Source organism: Ovis aries, chromosome 19 (assembly GCF_016772045.2).
Source record: "Ovis aries strain OAR_USU_Benz2616 breed Rambouillet chromosome 19, ARS-UI_Ramb_v3.0, whole genome shotgun sequence".
NCBI classification, from domain to species: Eukaryota; Metazoa; Chordata; class Mammalia; order Artiodactyla; family Bovidae; genus Ovis; species Ovis aries.
Genome location: NC_056072.1, coordinates 44,436,814 through 44,451,336, shown reverse-complemented (window position 1 = coordinate 44,451,336; position 14,523 = coordinate 44,436,814). Strand labels below are relative to the sequence as shown.

General features: G+C 37.7%; 1 protein-coding gene across 6 annotated transcripts in view; it reads right to left on the bottom strand.

The window, feature by feature from the left end:
- TASOR (transcription activation suppressor) overlaps positions 1–9,712 on the bottom strand; it is a 51,913-nt gene extending 42,201 nt beyond the window's left edge. For 4 of the 6 annotated variants that reach the window (XM_027958264.2, XM_012099873.4, XM_027958265.2 and 1 more), the window contains exons 1-2: positions 9,127–9,712; positions 1,083–1,228 (exon numbers count right to left, since the gene is read on the bottom strand). In XM_027958264.2, coding sequence (XP_027814065.1) covers positions 1,083–1,228; positions 9,127–9,454 — 474 coding nt within the window. In that variant the 5' untranslated portion in view covers positions 9,455–9,712. Of the gene's footprint in view, positions 1–1,082; positions 1,229–5,160; positions 8,863–9,126 lie in introns of those variants that run through there. The other 2 variants (XM_012099870.5, XM_060402353.1) reach the window with 2 other exon arrangements.
- Positions 9,713–14,523: the final 4,811 nt, after the last annotated feature.

Here is a 14,523-nt window from a genome sequence, read left to right as displayed (position 1 = left end):
TTAATAAATCTTTGTTTAATGACCAACTTCTAGACTATAAACTCAATTAGAACAAGGAAACATGTTTCATTTCTTTGCAACTCAGTGCCAAGTACATAAGCCATGCTCCATACCATAAGAGTGACTTGATCTAAGTACATTTGAACTGTAAGTCACCCTGAACTGCTAGCATTCACTTTTAGACACATATAGATATGCAGCCTGAACTGAACAGATTGACATGCAATATTCAGGCTATTATTGATCTTCAATAATATAACGAAGTTTTAGACTAAATTTTCATATAAATTAACAAATACCCTATCATACCATGAAACCACATCAAACTACCAAGGTTTTAATTTTCTCTGGGAGCCAGTAACATTTAGCTACTTTAGGGATCCTTTCAAAGTTAAATACTGATAGCACTGGATTAACCAATTTTAAAAGTATAAAATTAATAGCATTTCATGTACATCAGAAAGCAGTATACACATCAAATGTTTCCAAACATGCCATTTGTATTAACTCCAAGATTATTATGGCTTTTCCTAAACCAAAACTCAAACAGTATTCTAATTTGTACATGAAACTTTAATTCACTATCTAAAAGGCTCAAATACTTCCCTTTGTTCTCACTTTCTCACTAAGAATTTCTACTAATGATATTAAATTAAATTCAATTACCTGGCAATAATTAAGGGAAAAATTAAACATATCCTAAAAATAAATGCACATTTCATTAACCTTGGAACTTAAGACACAACACACTCTTTGAGATTGCACTTAACATGTGCCTGAAAGATCAAAAAGCCTTCTGATGAATTTACAATGAAGCCATTAAACAGTAAGTTATCACTATGCTTAAGATTCATTCTTAGTAAAAGAAGTTATTTTATACAATAACACATTAATTTAACACACAGATAAATGCAGTGCAATATCAACAGTGTTTAGGGGGAAAAACTCGTCATTTAAACCTGTTTCTCCCTTTCATAATTTGGCTTTCCTAAGAACTTCAGCTTTTTTAAAAAAAGTAAAACAAATACCAGGCTATTAACTGGTTCTGAAGAATCTTACAAAAGGCACAATCTAAAACATACCTCCTTTTCCAAAAGTTCGTTATGTATCAAGCAAGCACGCCTGTAGTTAAAATTTGCTACTGAAGTTGGTTCAAGGTAAGATGAGTGGAGAATATTTAAAACATCTTCAAATTCCCGAGAGCCTGGAGTTAATGGCTGAAAAAGTGCTAAAATGAAAAACAAGTTTTAATTTTAAAATTCCATCTTAAAAGTAGTTTCTTATATTTTGTGGCTTTTATATAATTTATAAATATAGTGAAAAAAATTATCAGGGCTATCTTATTTTGTGAAGTGCAAAAGACAGTTAATTGAAGAAAAAGTCTAGCTGCCTATTACTTGGGTGTTTTGTGACATGTAAAAGAAATACTGATTAATTCATTGAAGAAAAAAACTCTATAGGAATGTGCATCTGGCATCACACATGCAGAAAAGGAAGTTATAATTTGGCAAAACTTAGCAGATGCTACACTAGGCAACTGAACTACTTAAAGACGCCTGTGTATATTATTCATAAGAAGCTGTGCATAAACTCAAATTAACTCAACTCTTAGGTTATGTTACACTTAAGTAGTATGTCTAGGACCATTTATTTCAGCAAATTAAATGCTTACGCCATAAGTAAAAGCATAAAAACACTTAAGCCATTTAGGTGTCTATAGAATAAAATTATTCTATCTGGTTTTTAAAGCTAACGTTAGAATAACATGTTGCATCCATTAGCTTCTTGTATTACCAACATCAAGTGGGAGGATATTTACTATGAAAACTTGGTGAAATGGAAAGATGTGGGACTTTGGAGTCAAACCTGGACACAAATATCAGCTCTAGTATTTACTCTCACTTATTTGTGAGACCCCAAGCAAACCAACTTAACCAAGTAAGCTTATTACTTTCTTCAGTAAAAAGAACTCAAGCTATCCTAATAACCACTACAATGCCATACACCCATATAAGACAACACTTGGAAAAGCTCTAAGCACAGCATCTGGTGCAAAATAAGATGGTTAAGTTTTTATTCCCCACTTGGCCAACTACTACACACTCCTTTTAATTTTAAAAAATACTTAAATATTCAATCTGTTCTTTAATCAGGAGCCTAATAACCTCAAATTTCCACCTTGTGGATGAAATAATGTGACTTATAAACTTCAAACATCAAGTGTACATATATATATACATTTTCCCAAAACCCAAAATAACCACTTTCATTGTTATTCACAGATGTTATATGCTGTAACCTTAATTTCTTTCAAGATACTACTTATAAAGAATCAATAAATGTCAATCAAAATACCTTTAGGCCACTACTGGAAACAGTGTTCCACTTGTACTAAAGAGTAGCTGTTTCTACTGTATTCTCTATTCACTTATTAAGCCTTAAAGGACATAACATCAAAGGATATATCCATTCATTTACCAAACAATGTATATATTACAAAAGTTTCTGTAAAAGCAGTAGCTTTCAATGAGAGAATGTGTGCAGAACAAACGATTCCTAGTACTTCAGAATTACACACTAAAGAAGTGACGGGTGGGTATAAAATCAACATTACTTATAATAATGCAACAAAGACACCAGGAGTAAATGGTGGGGGGCGGGGGGGACAACACTCAAAAAGAACTATTACATACAAAACTGTCCTATAATCAAATTTATACCAGATGGATATACTCAATAATCTGTTCATTGCAAGCTCCATGAGAGAAAGAACTATAACTGCCTTGTTCATTCCCTTTACTTGGGGCACTGGCCCCAAGTTGAATGAATGAGGAAGTGAGTTTAAAAAAAAAAGAAAATTTGTCAAGATTTTTTCTTATACTAAATACAAATATGTTCTAAACTACCAAAATATCATTGTTGTCATTGTAAATTAGGTCTCACAAACTGAACAATTCAGTGATTTATAAAGCACAATGAAAGCTCAAAAAAATGGCAAGAAATCCATTCTCTCAATTCAAATCTGTTTTACAGAATGTTGTAGGAGAAAATGTTTTATCTTTGGGTCTATCCCCAACTAAACTGGAAAAACTTGTGAGGGAAAACAGCATGTGGAGTAGTTTTTACAGGCTTTCACATCCAAAATATGATTTTTAAAGATGGATTTTATACATGATTGATTATGTTTCTAAACTAACAAGTGCCTTCAGGTATCTAAAAATGTGACAAAAAGAATATCAAGTGGCTTTAAATTTCTATGATATTTTACTAATCTACATAAAATTATTTTTTTAGTTAGATATTACAACACTATTTCCACCATCAATCTAACCAAAAGTGAAAGATATCAGTTAAACCATAAAAATGTATATAGAAATTAACTCTCAAATCACTCTCTTAAAAGTACTTAACATTTGCTTCATTCCAAAGCAATGTCCTAGAGTCACCTCAAATGTACTCAAATAGTCTGCCAATGTGAAAACACTTGTGAATTTTTTTTTTTAATAGAAAAAGGTGCAAGATTTTAGGTCTAACAAAAAATACTTATATTCTAAGTATTTCAAATATCTCAACTGGCTTTTGTAGTTAGGCTAGAGTTATAATTTCTAATTTTTATTCCCAATTATCACTTTCTAGGAGAATAAAATTTTGCTGTTAACTATTTTTAAAGATTTCAAGTCAATGTGCTAGTAATGGTAGTTCAGAAATATAAAATGTTCTGAAAGAACATTCCCTGGTGGTCTATTTGTCCTTAATAACCACTGAGGCATGTATATGATCAACACATCCTGTAAATTCTTTTAAAGAAAACATAGATGTCGTAGTATCATCATCTGAGGCAATAATAAATCTATGACTACCCAAATGGGAAACATTTTATATATTAATCACCCATTTCACATAAGGAAGTCAGTATCCCATATAATATTCTCCAGATTCTGACAATTTTTGAGTCTAACCATTAACGGCTCATTATTCCTTTTCAAGTATGTACTAATGGCTTTATATACATTATCTCATTTAATCACCAAAACCACCCTATGAAGTTCAATATGGCTATTTCACAAATGAAACTGAGCTAACACTTAACTTGGCCCAAGGTTAATATATGAATAGGGTAGGTGGAATTCAAAATAGTCTCCCTAGCTGCAAACCTGTATCCTGAATTGTAAGTAAAAGAAAAGATGTAAATGGGTATATAAAAGGTGAAACCAATCATTCCAAGAGCTGGAAAAACAGAATTATTTCTTTATTTAGATCAAGAAATTGTATTAGCTATATGGATATTAGCTATAAGAAAAAAAGAATTTGATATCTAGCATGTTCTTTCTACCCTCTTTTGTCTACTTTTAAATCTTATTTCTTAATATTTTTCTCATTTAATGCATGTAACAGGGTCAAAAGCCATAACTAACACCCTTTTTTTGGTTTATAAAGGTTAACTAACAGCAGTCATAATTCTTCTAGACATTAAGGAATACATAATTTTGCTCATATGCAGGCTTTCCAACAAATCTGTTATCAGAAAGATAAGTTACTGAGTTGACTTCTGATATTAACAAGGTTTCCTCTACTGACAAAACAGATTATGTGTTTCACCATTTCTTTTCCCCTCCTTTCTGGCCACACCACATGGCATGCAGGATCTTAACTTCCCAACCAGGAATTGAACCTGTGCCCCCTGCAGTGGATGCAGTGTCTTAAGCACTGAATCACCAGGGAAGTCCCTTTTATAGATGTGTTTTTATGGGATTCAAGGCAAGAGTTAGAAAGGTACTTGGAGATATAGAAGTCAAATAAGGAAACTGATTGTACCATCAAATCAGAACTAGAATATTTTATATTACTTGCAACATACGAAACATATTAAACATCCTAAGAATTCAATGTTAAATTTAACTGAACAGACATAAAATTAAGATCCAACAGCTTTGTTCCTCAGCCAAAGAAACATTTTTCCTCAACTACTTTTATTAACTTATTTCGTATCAATGCCAATCTTTGTGTTTGTATTGATTATGTGAATGTAAAAATATATATATAGATATATAGATATATACACACACCTAAGTGTAAAAACAAGCTAAACTTTTAAAATAAGATGGACCAATATTACAAAAATATACCAATGGAAAATATAAAATATATATTTCAACTTACAGTAATTCATGGAAGAAAAGGAAATAAGAGTAGGCTGGCAATCACATTGGTCTGCAATTCTCTCTGAATCCATCTCTGATGTCTACTAATGACTAAAATACAATGAATATCCATTTGTTCCTCACAACATTTTAAAAGTCACTTTTCTCCAGTCTATTACTACAGACATAATACTGCAGGAATGGATGATTCATCTCTAAATCACAATTGACACACTAAGTGTAGAATTAACAATGAACATTCTAGAATTCTAGAGATAAGAAACATGAAACTTGACCTTTTTGGACTGGGGAATATGTCAGAGTTTACCTCCATTACTTAGAATTTGTATGCTCCTATCAAATGTTTTATGTGGATGACTGAATTCTGCCTATACTTTACTGCTCGGATTTACTTCTACCTATGGGAACCTATGGTACTTGGAACCAAGTCATTCATATAAAACTTAAAAATGTCATGCAAATTTCCTTAAGACACTTAATCCCAAAGTCTTCAAAAACATAATTCCAAATTTTGTGGGAAAAGATGGGGATTTGGGAGAAGAACTGGTCATTAATTCTCCTAAACTAGACCGGTATGGACACAAATGCATGAGATCATTTAGTTTGTGATGCACCGGCAAGAGATGCAGGTGCATGAGCGCAGCTAATCTTGTTCCCTACATAAAGCACTAACCAATAAACATTTTCCAGAAAGTCAATCATCACTACATCACTTCCCAAGAACTTTGAATAGAAAAATTATGTCAATTCCTGATTTTGAGGACTTACACTACTAGATTCTAGAGTAAAAGAAGGCAACAGTGAAACACTCACTGAGGAAATCCAATTCCACAATTTGGCAAAATGTAACAGTGCCTCCTTACAGTGCAGAGAGTAGCCTGTCCAGTAAGTAAAAAGAATTCACAAATAATCATAAAGTAAAATTTTACTCTAGTCAACAGATCATTTATCTGTCAGTACTGATTACATGTATTAACTTTATAATGAACATAATTTGTCAATCTGAAAATTTCCCAGGATGAAGACATACTAAACATCACTAAATTTAATAGTTGTTAATTTAAAAAAAAACATAATTTTTCTATAATGAAAAAGAAAAGTATTTTATGCCTAGGTTCAAACTCCAACTCCACCTTTTACTAGCTGTGTGACCTTGGACAAGTTATTTACCTCAGTAGTTCACTTTCCTCATCTGTAAAATGGGAATATCACTTACCACATAGGATTACTTAATTAACACATATAAACTGCTTAGAACAGTGCCTACAACTTACTAAGCACTATGAAGTGTTTGCATTATTATCACTTAATTAGAATGGCAGTATTTTGGATGTTCTCCTACTGTGATGACCGAGAAAAGGCAAGTTCTACTTACAAAAGTTTGTCTTTAAGCTACCAAGAAGTCCTAATCTTTATTTTTACTGGAAAAGCAGTCACAAGCAAAGTCCTGCCATATTAAAATAGGAATGCAACAGAATCCTTGATACAGAAAAGTTCAAGAGGTATACAGGGACTTCCCTGGTGGTCCAGTGGCTAAAACTACAGGCTCCCAATGCTGGGGGCCTGGGTTCGATTCCTGGTCAGGGAAATAGATCCCACATACTACAACTAAGAGTTCACATGCTACAACTAAGAGCTGCCACAGCCAAACAGATAAATAAATATTTTAAAAAATTTTTTAAAAAGAGGTATCTCATATTCATGATAAAAGACTCAGATGACCAGCATGAACACCTAGCCAAATTCTATACACAAGTGTTACCTTTCAAGTCTTCCAAGAGGGTATTATTTGGGGATCAAGTGGGAAACTAGCAGAACCTGCTGAACTGTTTCTGATAAAGCTGTTTTTAAATGAAAAGTTGAATTTTTCTATGAAATTCCATCACCAAGTATTAATTCCCTTCACGTTGGGTAGGATGAAGTCCACGATGGTAATTAAGTTTTAAAAGCTCTATTTAAATTTCTATTGCACTATTTGAACAGCTGCTGCTCAGTGTAAAACTATTTACATAAGTTAAAAATCATTCATTTTCATTAAACATGAAAAAAGTTTACGTTATATTTTCCTTACCAAAACCTTCCAGAGAGGAGAAAGGTAACAGCCTCTGCCTCTAAGTGAAAATGGAAAATACCAATTTTCCCCAAGGGAGCATGAGACTCTGGGGAGAAAATGAGGTTTTATACTTCTTAATTCCTCAAGTATATCTTTTAGTGTGTTCCAATGAAATCTATTTTAGAGCAGCCTCTGGACATATTAAAAAAAAAACCATACACACACTAGCCAACAGTTCCTAGTGCCATCCCACATTTCAAACAGAACAGGGGTTTTAGGCCAATTTTCTGGTCCTATGAGAAGTTAAAATGAGGTACATCATGCCTTATGTTTTGGTTAAAACTTTTTAGAAAACGGACTGCAAAACTGTTATCAAGCTAAAAAAAATTTAAAAAGGAAAAAGTTCAAGCTGCTATTTCAACGTTACAATCAAAAGCCCATCTAAATCTACTCTTAACCTATTCTCTACCAATTTATAATTTAGGCTGAAATATAATTTTCCTCATATTGACTATACATCTTAACTAAATAAACCAAAAGAATTGATGGATCCTGACCCTTAAAGAATCCTCTTGAACCCTGACATCTATTACATTAACTCAAAAGATATTTCTAGAAACAGTCCTCATGCTAGCGGACTTAACTTCATCTTTCTCAGCCTGGTTTCTCACACCAAGAATTCCCTTGGCATTCTCATCCAAACAGAAATTAACAACTTGACTTTTTTGTCCGTATCTTACTGACAAAAGGCTACCAATTTCAGTTGTGCAAATGTAGCGGTTGTGCACGTGCAGACAGGAAGCACATGCTTCATTCAAGATTCTCTTTACCAAGACTCAAGCTACAAATAAAAAACGTTTCCTACAAATAAGAAAATTCCTATTACTTTTCAAAGTAAATCTGAAAAACGGAACCACGCACTAAAACAGGAAAAAAAAACAACCCTGCTTTAAATTGACTAAATCCAGGCAGAGGACCCCAAATCACTGGATGGTCAAAAATTGTATTCTAAAAACAGAAAATGGTAATTTCCTCGATGAGAAAGGTGTCACAGTATGGCATAAAATTTTAGAAACGTAATGCTGTTAATACGTTGTTAATGTAACTTCCCATTTTTGTTCCACGAACCAGACTGGATCTCTCAAAAATTTTTTTCATGAAGTTCTCTCATTTGCAAAATCAAGTCGGTGACTCTTGGGCAAAAGACCTCTGTTTTTTTCATAGGGAAATTACTGCACCAAGAACCTACCTTCCCCATCTTTTCAGATACAACAAAAAACAAACTAAGGCTTGGATTTAAAAAGAGCCCTATCTAGCGCTTCAAAAACAGGGCGGGGGACAAAAAAACTACATGGAAATGAAGTGTGATGGAAAAAGGCAGTGTGCATGAATCACATCTAACGGAGATTTCTAAACAAGGGAAGACGCTGACATCGATCAAATTTCAAGTAGACATAGAGCTGAAGAATTTCCACAGGGAGAAGCACTTGTGGTCCTCGCAATGCAATGGCCTTGGAGAAAGCCCCAGAATCCATGGCCACGGGTTATTTCCACATTGAGACGTCTCAGAAGCATCTTTAGAGGAGGACACATCAGCTTCTCTGCCTTCAGGGGCTGGGAAGGAGGGGCGCCGAGCACCATCTTTCCTCTCTGGGAGCTGCAGCCTTACGGACAAGCTTCGAAACGGCTACTTCCAACTTCCACGGGGAGAGGGGGAGCAGGGAGCGTGATTCCACCGCTTTCCTCTCGCACCAAGCGCAGCAGCTGGGCGGCCGAGGCTGAGGGGAGAGGCGGCTGGCGCTGCATGCGTGTTTACGTGTCTCGGATGGGTGTGGGAAGGAGACAGAGAGGTTCTAATGAAAAGATGGAGGGGAGAGAGAAAGAGGGGTTGGGAAAGAGGGGAAGCACCACCTTTCTTTTCTCTGCTCTTCCTGGGGATCTGAAAACTCCTCCTAATGGGTCTTTCGGGCTCTTCGGGGCCTTTGGGCAGTGCAGCCGCGCCCGCCTCAGAGGAGTCCTGAGGCTGCTCGTGGCAGAGGCTCGGGGCGGCCTCGGAAGCCGCGGTCTCCTCAGGCCCGGCGCCGCCGCCGGGCTCCGCGATGCTGAGGCCGCCGCCATTTTGTGGGGAGGACTCAAGCTCCGGAAGCGTCTGCTTCATCTCGTCGTCTCCGCCGCCGCCGCCACTTTCCCAGTTCGCGTCCGTCGGCGGAGAGACCTCCGCCTCCGCAGCAGTCGCCATCTCGCCGGCGTGAGGAGCTCCGGGAAGCTTCGGCCGACAAGGTCGACGGGGGTGGGGGGAAGGGGCGGCAGGCCGGCCTCGCCGCCAAGCTGCTCTCAGCCCACCGACCCCCTTCCCCCCGTGGCCGCGGGCCGCTATCCCCGCCCAGCAGCCTCTCGGGGGCCCTAAAGCGGGCGCCCCAACCGTGCCTCCCGGCCCCGGGAGCCGCTCCTCGCTCGGGCAGTTCTTCAGCCGGCCCCCGCCACTCAACGTGCTGGCGTCGGGGCCTGGAGGGGGCGGGGCCATCACGGAGCGCTCCGCCAATGAAGACGCGGCGCCCGCCTCCGCGGGTGCGGATAGACGGCGCCAGCGGGCGGAGTCTCGGAGCGCCGGAGCCCGCCAAAAGGGGCAACCGCAACGCCCGACGAGTACCTCGACGCCGCTCCCGGCTGCGGGTTAGGTGGGTCTCATGGCGAGCTGCGAGATCCCGGAGCGCGTTCGGCCAGTGCTGCAGGCGAGGGAGGCGTGCTGTGCCAAGTCCTGGGAACGCAGGCGTCGCCTCTTTCCGGGCAAGATTACCTCTCTTCTCCGCGCACGACTTGCATCGGCCAGAACCGAATAGAGGCAGTGGTTGTGGGATGATTCCGGCTTTGTGAAATATTTGCATGCATATAAAGGCTTGAAGTGGTGATATGATAGTGACTGCAGCGATAAGAGCCTGAAAGCCACGGGGGCCCGCTTCAGTGACCTGTTATTCCCACTGGATCTTACATTTTTACAACAGATTACTCCCACCCACCCCCCTATTTTTATCTATAAGGGTTAGAAAAGGTGGCACGCCTCCAGCAAGCTGTAAATTCCTTGGTCCTTTGATTTGACTTCACAGCCTAATGTTAACAGGATTTGGTTCTGGGGAGCTTGAGAAGGGCTGCCGGCTTTTAGATTTTCCATTGCTGTTTCAGTTTTCCTATAGCTAGTGTATATTAAAGAAAAATACAAACATTTGCAGCTACGTTAAAAGATATACAGCAAGCGATCGTTTTACCTTAAAACAACTAGACAGTCAAGTTAGAAGACCTTTTAAATAGCTTTGGCTGGTTAGGTTGAAACTATTTGGGCCATGGTGAATACAGAAATTATTTCTTACATTCTTTCTATATGCTAGGCACTGTACCTAGCGATTTATGTATACTATGTACATTAAATCCTCACAACAGATGTTAGGAAGATGCTATTATGCACTATTTAAAATAAGTGTTGCAGTTAGGAGTATGGGATTAATAGAAACACACTTGGCAGCTCAGAGGTTTAAAGCGTCTGCCTGTAATGCGGGAGACCTGGGTTCGATCCCTGGGTCGGGAAGATCCCCTGGAGAAGGAAATGGCAACCCACTCCAGTACTCTTGCCTGGAGAATCCCAGGGAAGGAGGAGCCTGGTAGGCTACAGTCCATGGGGTCACAAAGAGCCGGACACGACTGAGCGACTTCACTTTCACTATATATATCAAATAGATAAACAAGAAGTATTTACTGTATAGCACATGGAATTCAATATCTTGTAACCTATTATAGAGAAGAATCTGTAAATCAACTACAGTTCATTTACTACAGTTGTAAATCAACTATATAGATAGATAAAATGTTGCAAGACAGAACAAATTTTAATAAAGTGAGAATCTGAAGCCAGGTCTATTTAGCTCTAAATAAAGTACTAGCCCTTGCCTTTTTTTTTTTTTTTAAACTTTTAACTGGAGGATAATTACTTTACAATATTCTATTGGTTTCTGCCATACATAAAAATGAATCAGCCATAGGTATACTTATGTCCCCTCCCTCTTGAACAACCCTCCCACTGCCTGCTTCTCTTAAGATCTAATATTCACAGCAGCTCTAGAGGTATCTTTATGCATTTTATATATGGAGAAATGAGGATTGACATTTTGCTCCATCTCCAAGCAGTAGGATCAGCATTGGGACCCATATCTCTATGCTCAAACTCCAGGTGTTGACTGACTAAATGTTTAATGATAATAAAACCCTGGGCCTTGCCGGTGGCTGCTGCTAAAAGAGCATTCCTAAGGACAATAGCAAAATTGGATTCCAATGTCCTGTGATAAATATATCTGTTTCACAGCTTATAAGAAAAGCTGCTCATGACTTGCCCAGCCTATTTGAATAAGCTCAGTATATCATAGGAAAGTGAGTATAATATAAAACAATTATTCTTCTTCGTAAATAGTTAATGTAAAAACATTTTAAAATACTGATAAAAATACTAGGGCCAAGCTGACACAAAAATGCTATGTTATTTTAAGTTAAAAGTTGCCCTCGAAGTTGGGAAGAAAAGGCTTTACTTGATAGTAGAGGCTGCAGGAGATCAGAAACTCAGGTGTTAGGATCTCTAAAAGGTAATTTTGTTGTTGATTCATTAATGTGAAGTCGCTCAGTTGTATCTGACTCCTTGAGACCCCGTGGACTATAGCCCACCAGGCCCCTCCATCCACGGGATTTTCTAGGCAAGAGTACTGGAGTGGGGTGCCATTTCCTTCTCCAAGGGATCTTCCCAACCCAGGGATTGAACCCAGGTCTCCCACATTGCACGCAGATTCTTTACTATCTGAGCCACCAGGAAGCCATATGCATATATCAACAGATACTCAGTATGTCCATGGGGCTGGGGGGTTAAGGGTAATACCAGTAATATATAAGGTTCTGAAGCAAGAGCTACCAAAGGTTAAAAGACATTAAATCTACATTGTCCCCTACCCTCAGTAACAGACAAAACACCACCGCAGAAATAAACTAGAGAATGGTGAGGTAGTATATAACTAAATATGCAGGGACCACAATTGCCATTTTACATTGAAAACAGAAAAAAAAAAAAAAAATCCAGTTCAACTCTTCATTTTAAAAATAGGAGGGACTTCCCTGGTGGTCCAGTGTCTTAAGATTCCGCACTCCCAACGCAGGGGCCCTGCTTCCATCCCTGGTCAGGGAATCAGATGAATGCCATAACTAAAAGATCTCTCAGGTTACAACACAGACCTGGCCCAGTGCAGCCAAATAAAACAGCTTTTAAAAATGCACCACTCAACTAAAAAAAAATACATTTTTGAAAGAAGGGAGAAGGGGAGAAATACATTAGGATTTCAGGATTTAAATATTCACACTATATAAAACAGATAACCAACAAGGATCAACTGTATAGCCAGGGAACTATACTCAGTATCTTATAATAATTTATCATGGAAAAGAAATCTAAAGTGTATGTATATACATACATATATGTGTATATACACATACACACACACATATATAGCTGAATCACTTTGCAATATACCAGAAACTAACATAACAATGCAAATCAAAAACATTTCAATATAAATTTTTAATTAAAACATTAAAAATATATATATAGAAAATCATGCTGGAAGCTGTTGTTATTACCCAATATTTCAACCAAGAGTGCAACAGCAGTATCTTAAAAATCATCCAGAAAGCCCACACAGAGATTCTAGAAGGATCCCTATGTTTCAGAACAGAGGAATTAGAAACTCCCTGATGCTGATCAAATCAACTAGTTTTATAGTTACAGAATTCACACATAAAAACAAAAGCATTAATAACAATACCTTTGAAGTGAACAAAGCCACTAAAAAGATTTGACTGTAATAGCAGTGTTTAACATTTGTAAACAATTTCATGTTTTGTTTCCAGGTAAAAGATGCTATTTGATGCTCACAAGTACCTGCTTCAAGCATACAGCTAGGAGACCGTTTTTTTTTTTTTAAAGCTTCCATTGATCAGCAGCAGGGAAAGATAATAAAGGCCAGTCAACCAACAAAATTCTATAAAGCAATTATCATTCAATTAAAAAGTAAATAAAAAATTTTTTAATCCACAAGAAAAATAAGGCCATTCAACAAAACCACCACTAATCCAACTCACAGAACCTTAAGGAGATTAAATCAGTTCAATTCATTCATTTTATGAATAAGGTCAGTGCTATAAACCTACAACTCCACTGCCTATTCAGATGCATTAAAGACATGAAATTGCCATTCTTTCCCTTATGCTTGAGCTACAAAAATAATAATTCTTCCACAGAGTCACCTTCTTTCCCCCCAAGAACTTATATTACTCACTGAGCAAGTATTTCCTGGGAGTGTCCCAAGGAAGTATAAGACCCTGACAACAAACTGGGTTGAAGTTCATCATGGTTAATGTCTGGGAGGAAAGACGTCCATGCAAAGAAGAGAAGGCACAAAAGGAATCCTCAGTTAGAAATAAGAATAAGCTTAGGGATGAGCTTGCATGTGAGTAGCCCTTCAGTTACACAGCTGACTCGTAACCACACATCTCAACTAAACCCAGGAGTCACGAGCTGTTACTAAGGTTTGTTTTGGTTTCATTTCTAAGATTTTTTTTTTAATTGAATATACTTCAATTGACCTACAACACTATGTTAGTTCCAGGTGTACAACATAGTGATTCGCTATTTCTATACATTACAAAATGATCACCACTTTTGTCATTTGAGTCAAACCCATCTAAGATTTCTGTTACACGTAATACCATGAATGAATCTCACAGGCATGATGTTAAGTGAAAATAAGTCAGACACAAGAGTATATACTGCATGATTCCATTCGCATGAAGTACAAGGGCAAGACAAAAATAGTCCATGATAATAAGTCAGAACAGTGGTTCCCTTATGTGTCTGTAGCAGGGAGGTGTGTGAGGAGGTACTGAGTCAAAGGGGATATGAAAGAATTTTTGAAACAATGAAAATATTCTACATCTTGATTTAGGTGATAGTTACAAGGGCAGTACATAAATATATATATTTGTTGAACTCTACATTTGAAAGTTGTGTGTTTTACTGTATGATGTTTTTCAGTTCAACATCGACAACCAGAAACGCTTCTGCAGGTTCTCATTACTCAAGGGACAAAGATAAGAATTCTTCCTGGGGCTTAGAGAGTCCTGCTAATCCTGACCCTTTTCTACTTTCCTCTCCACTCCTGTTCCCTAAGCTCCTGGGTGCTTCCCCCGTCTGGCCCCCTCGCTGGGCTCCCCTGGCCACGTGAT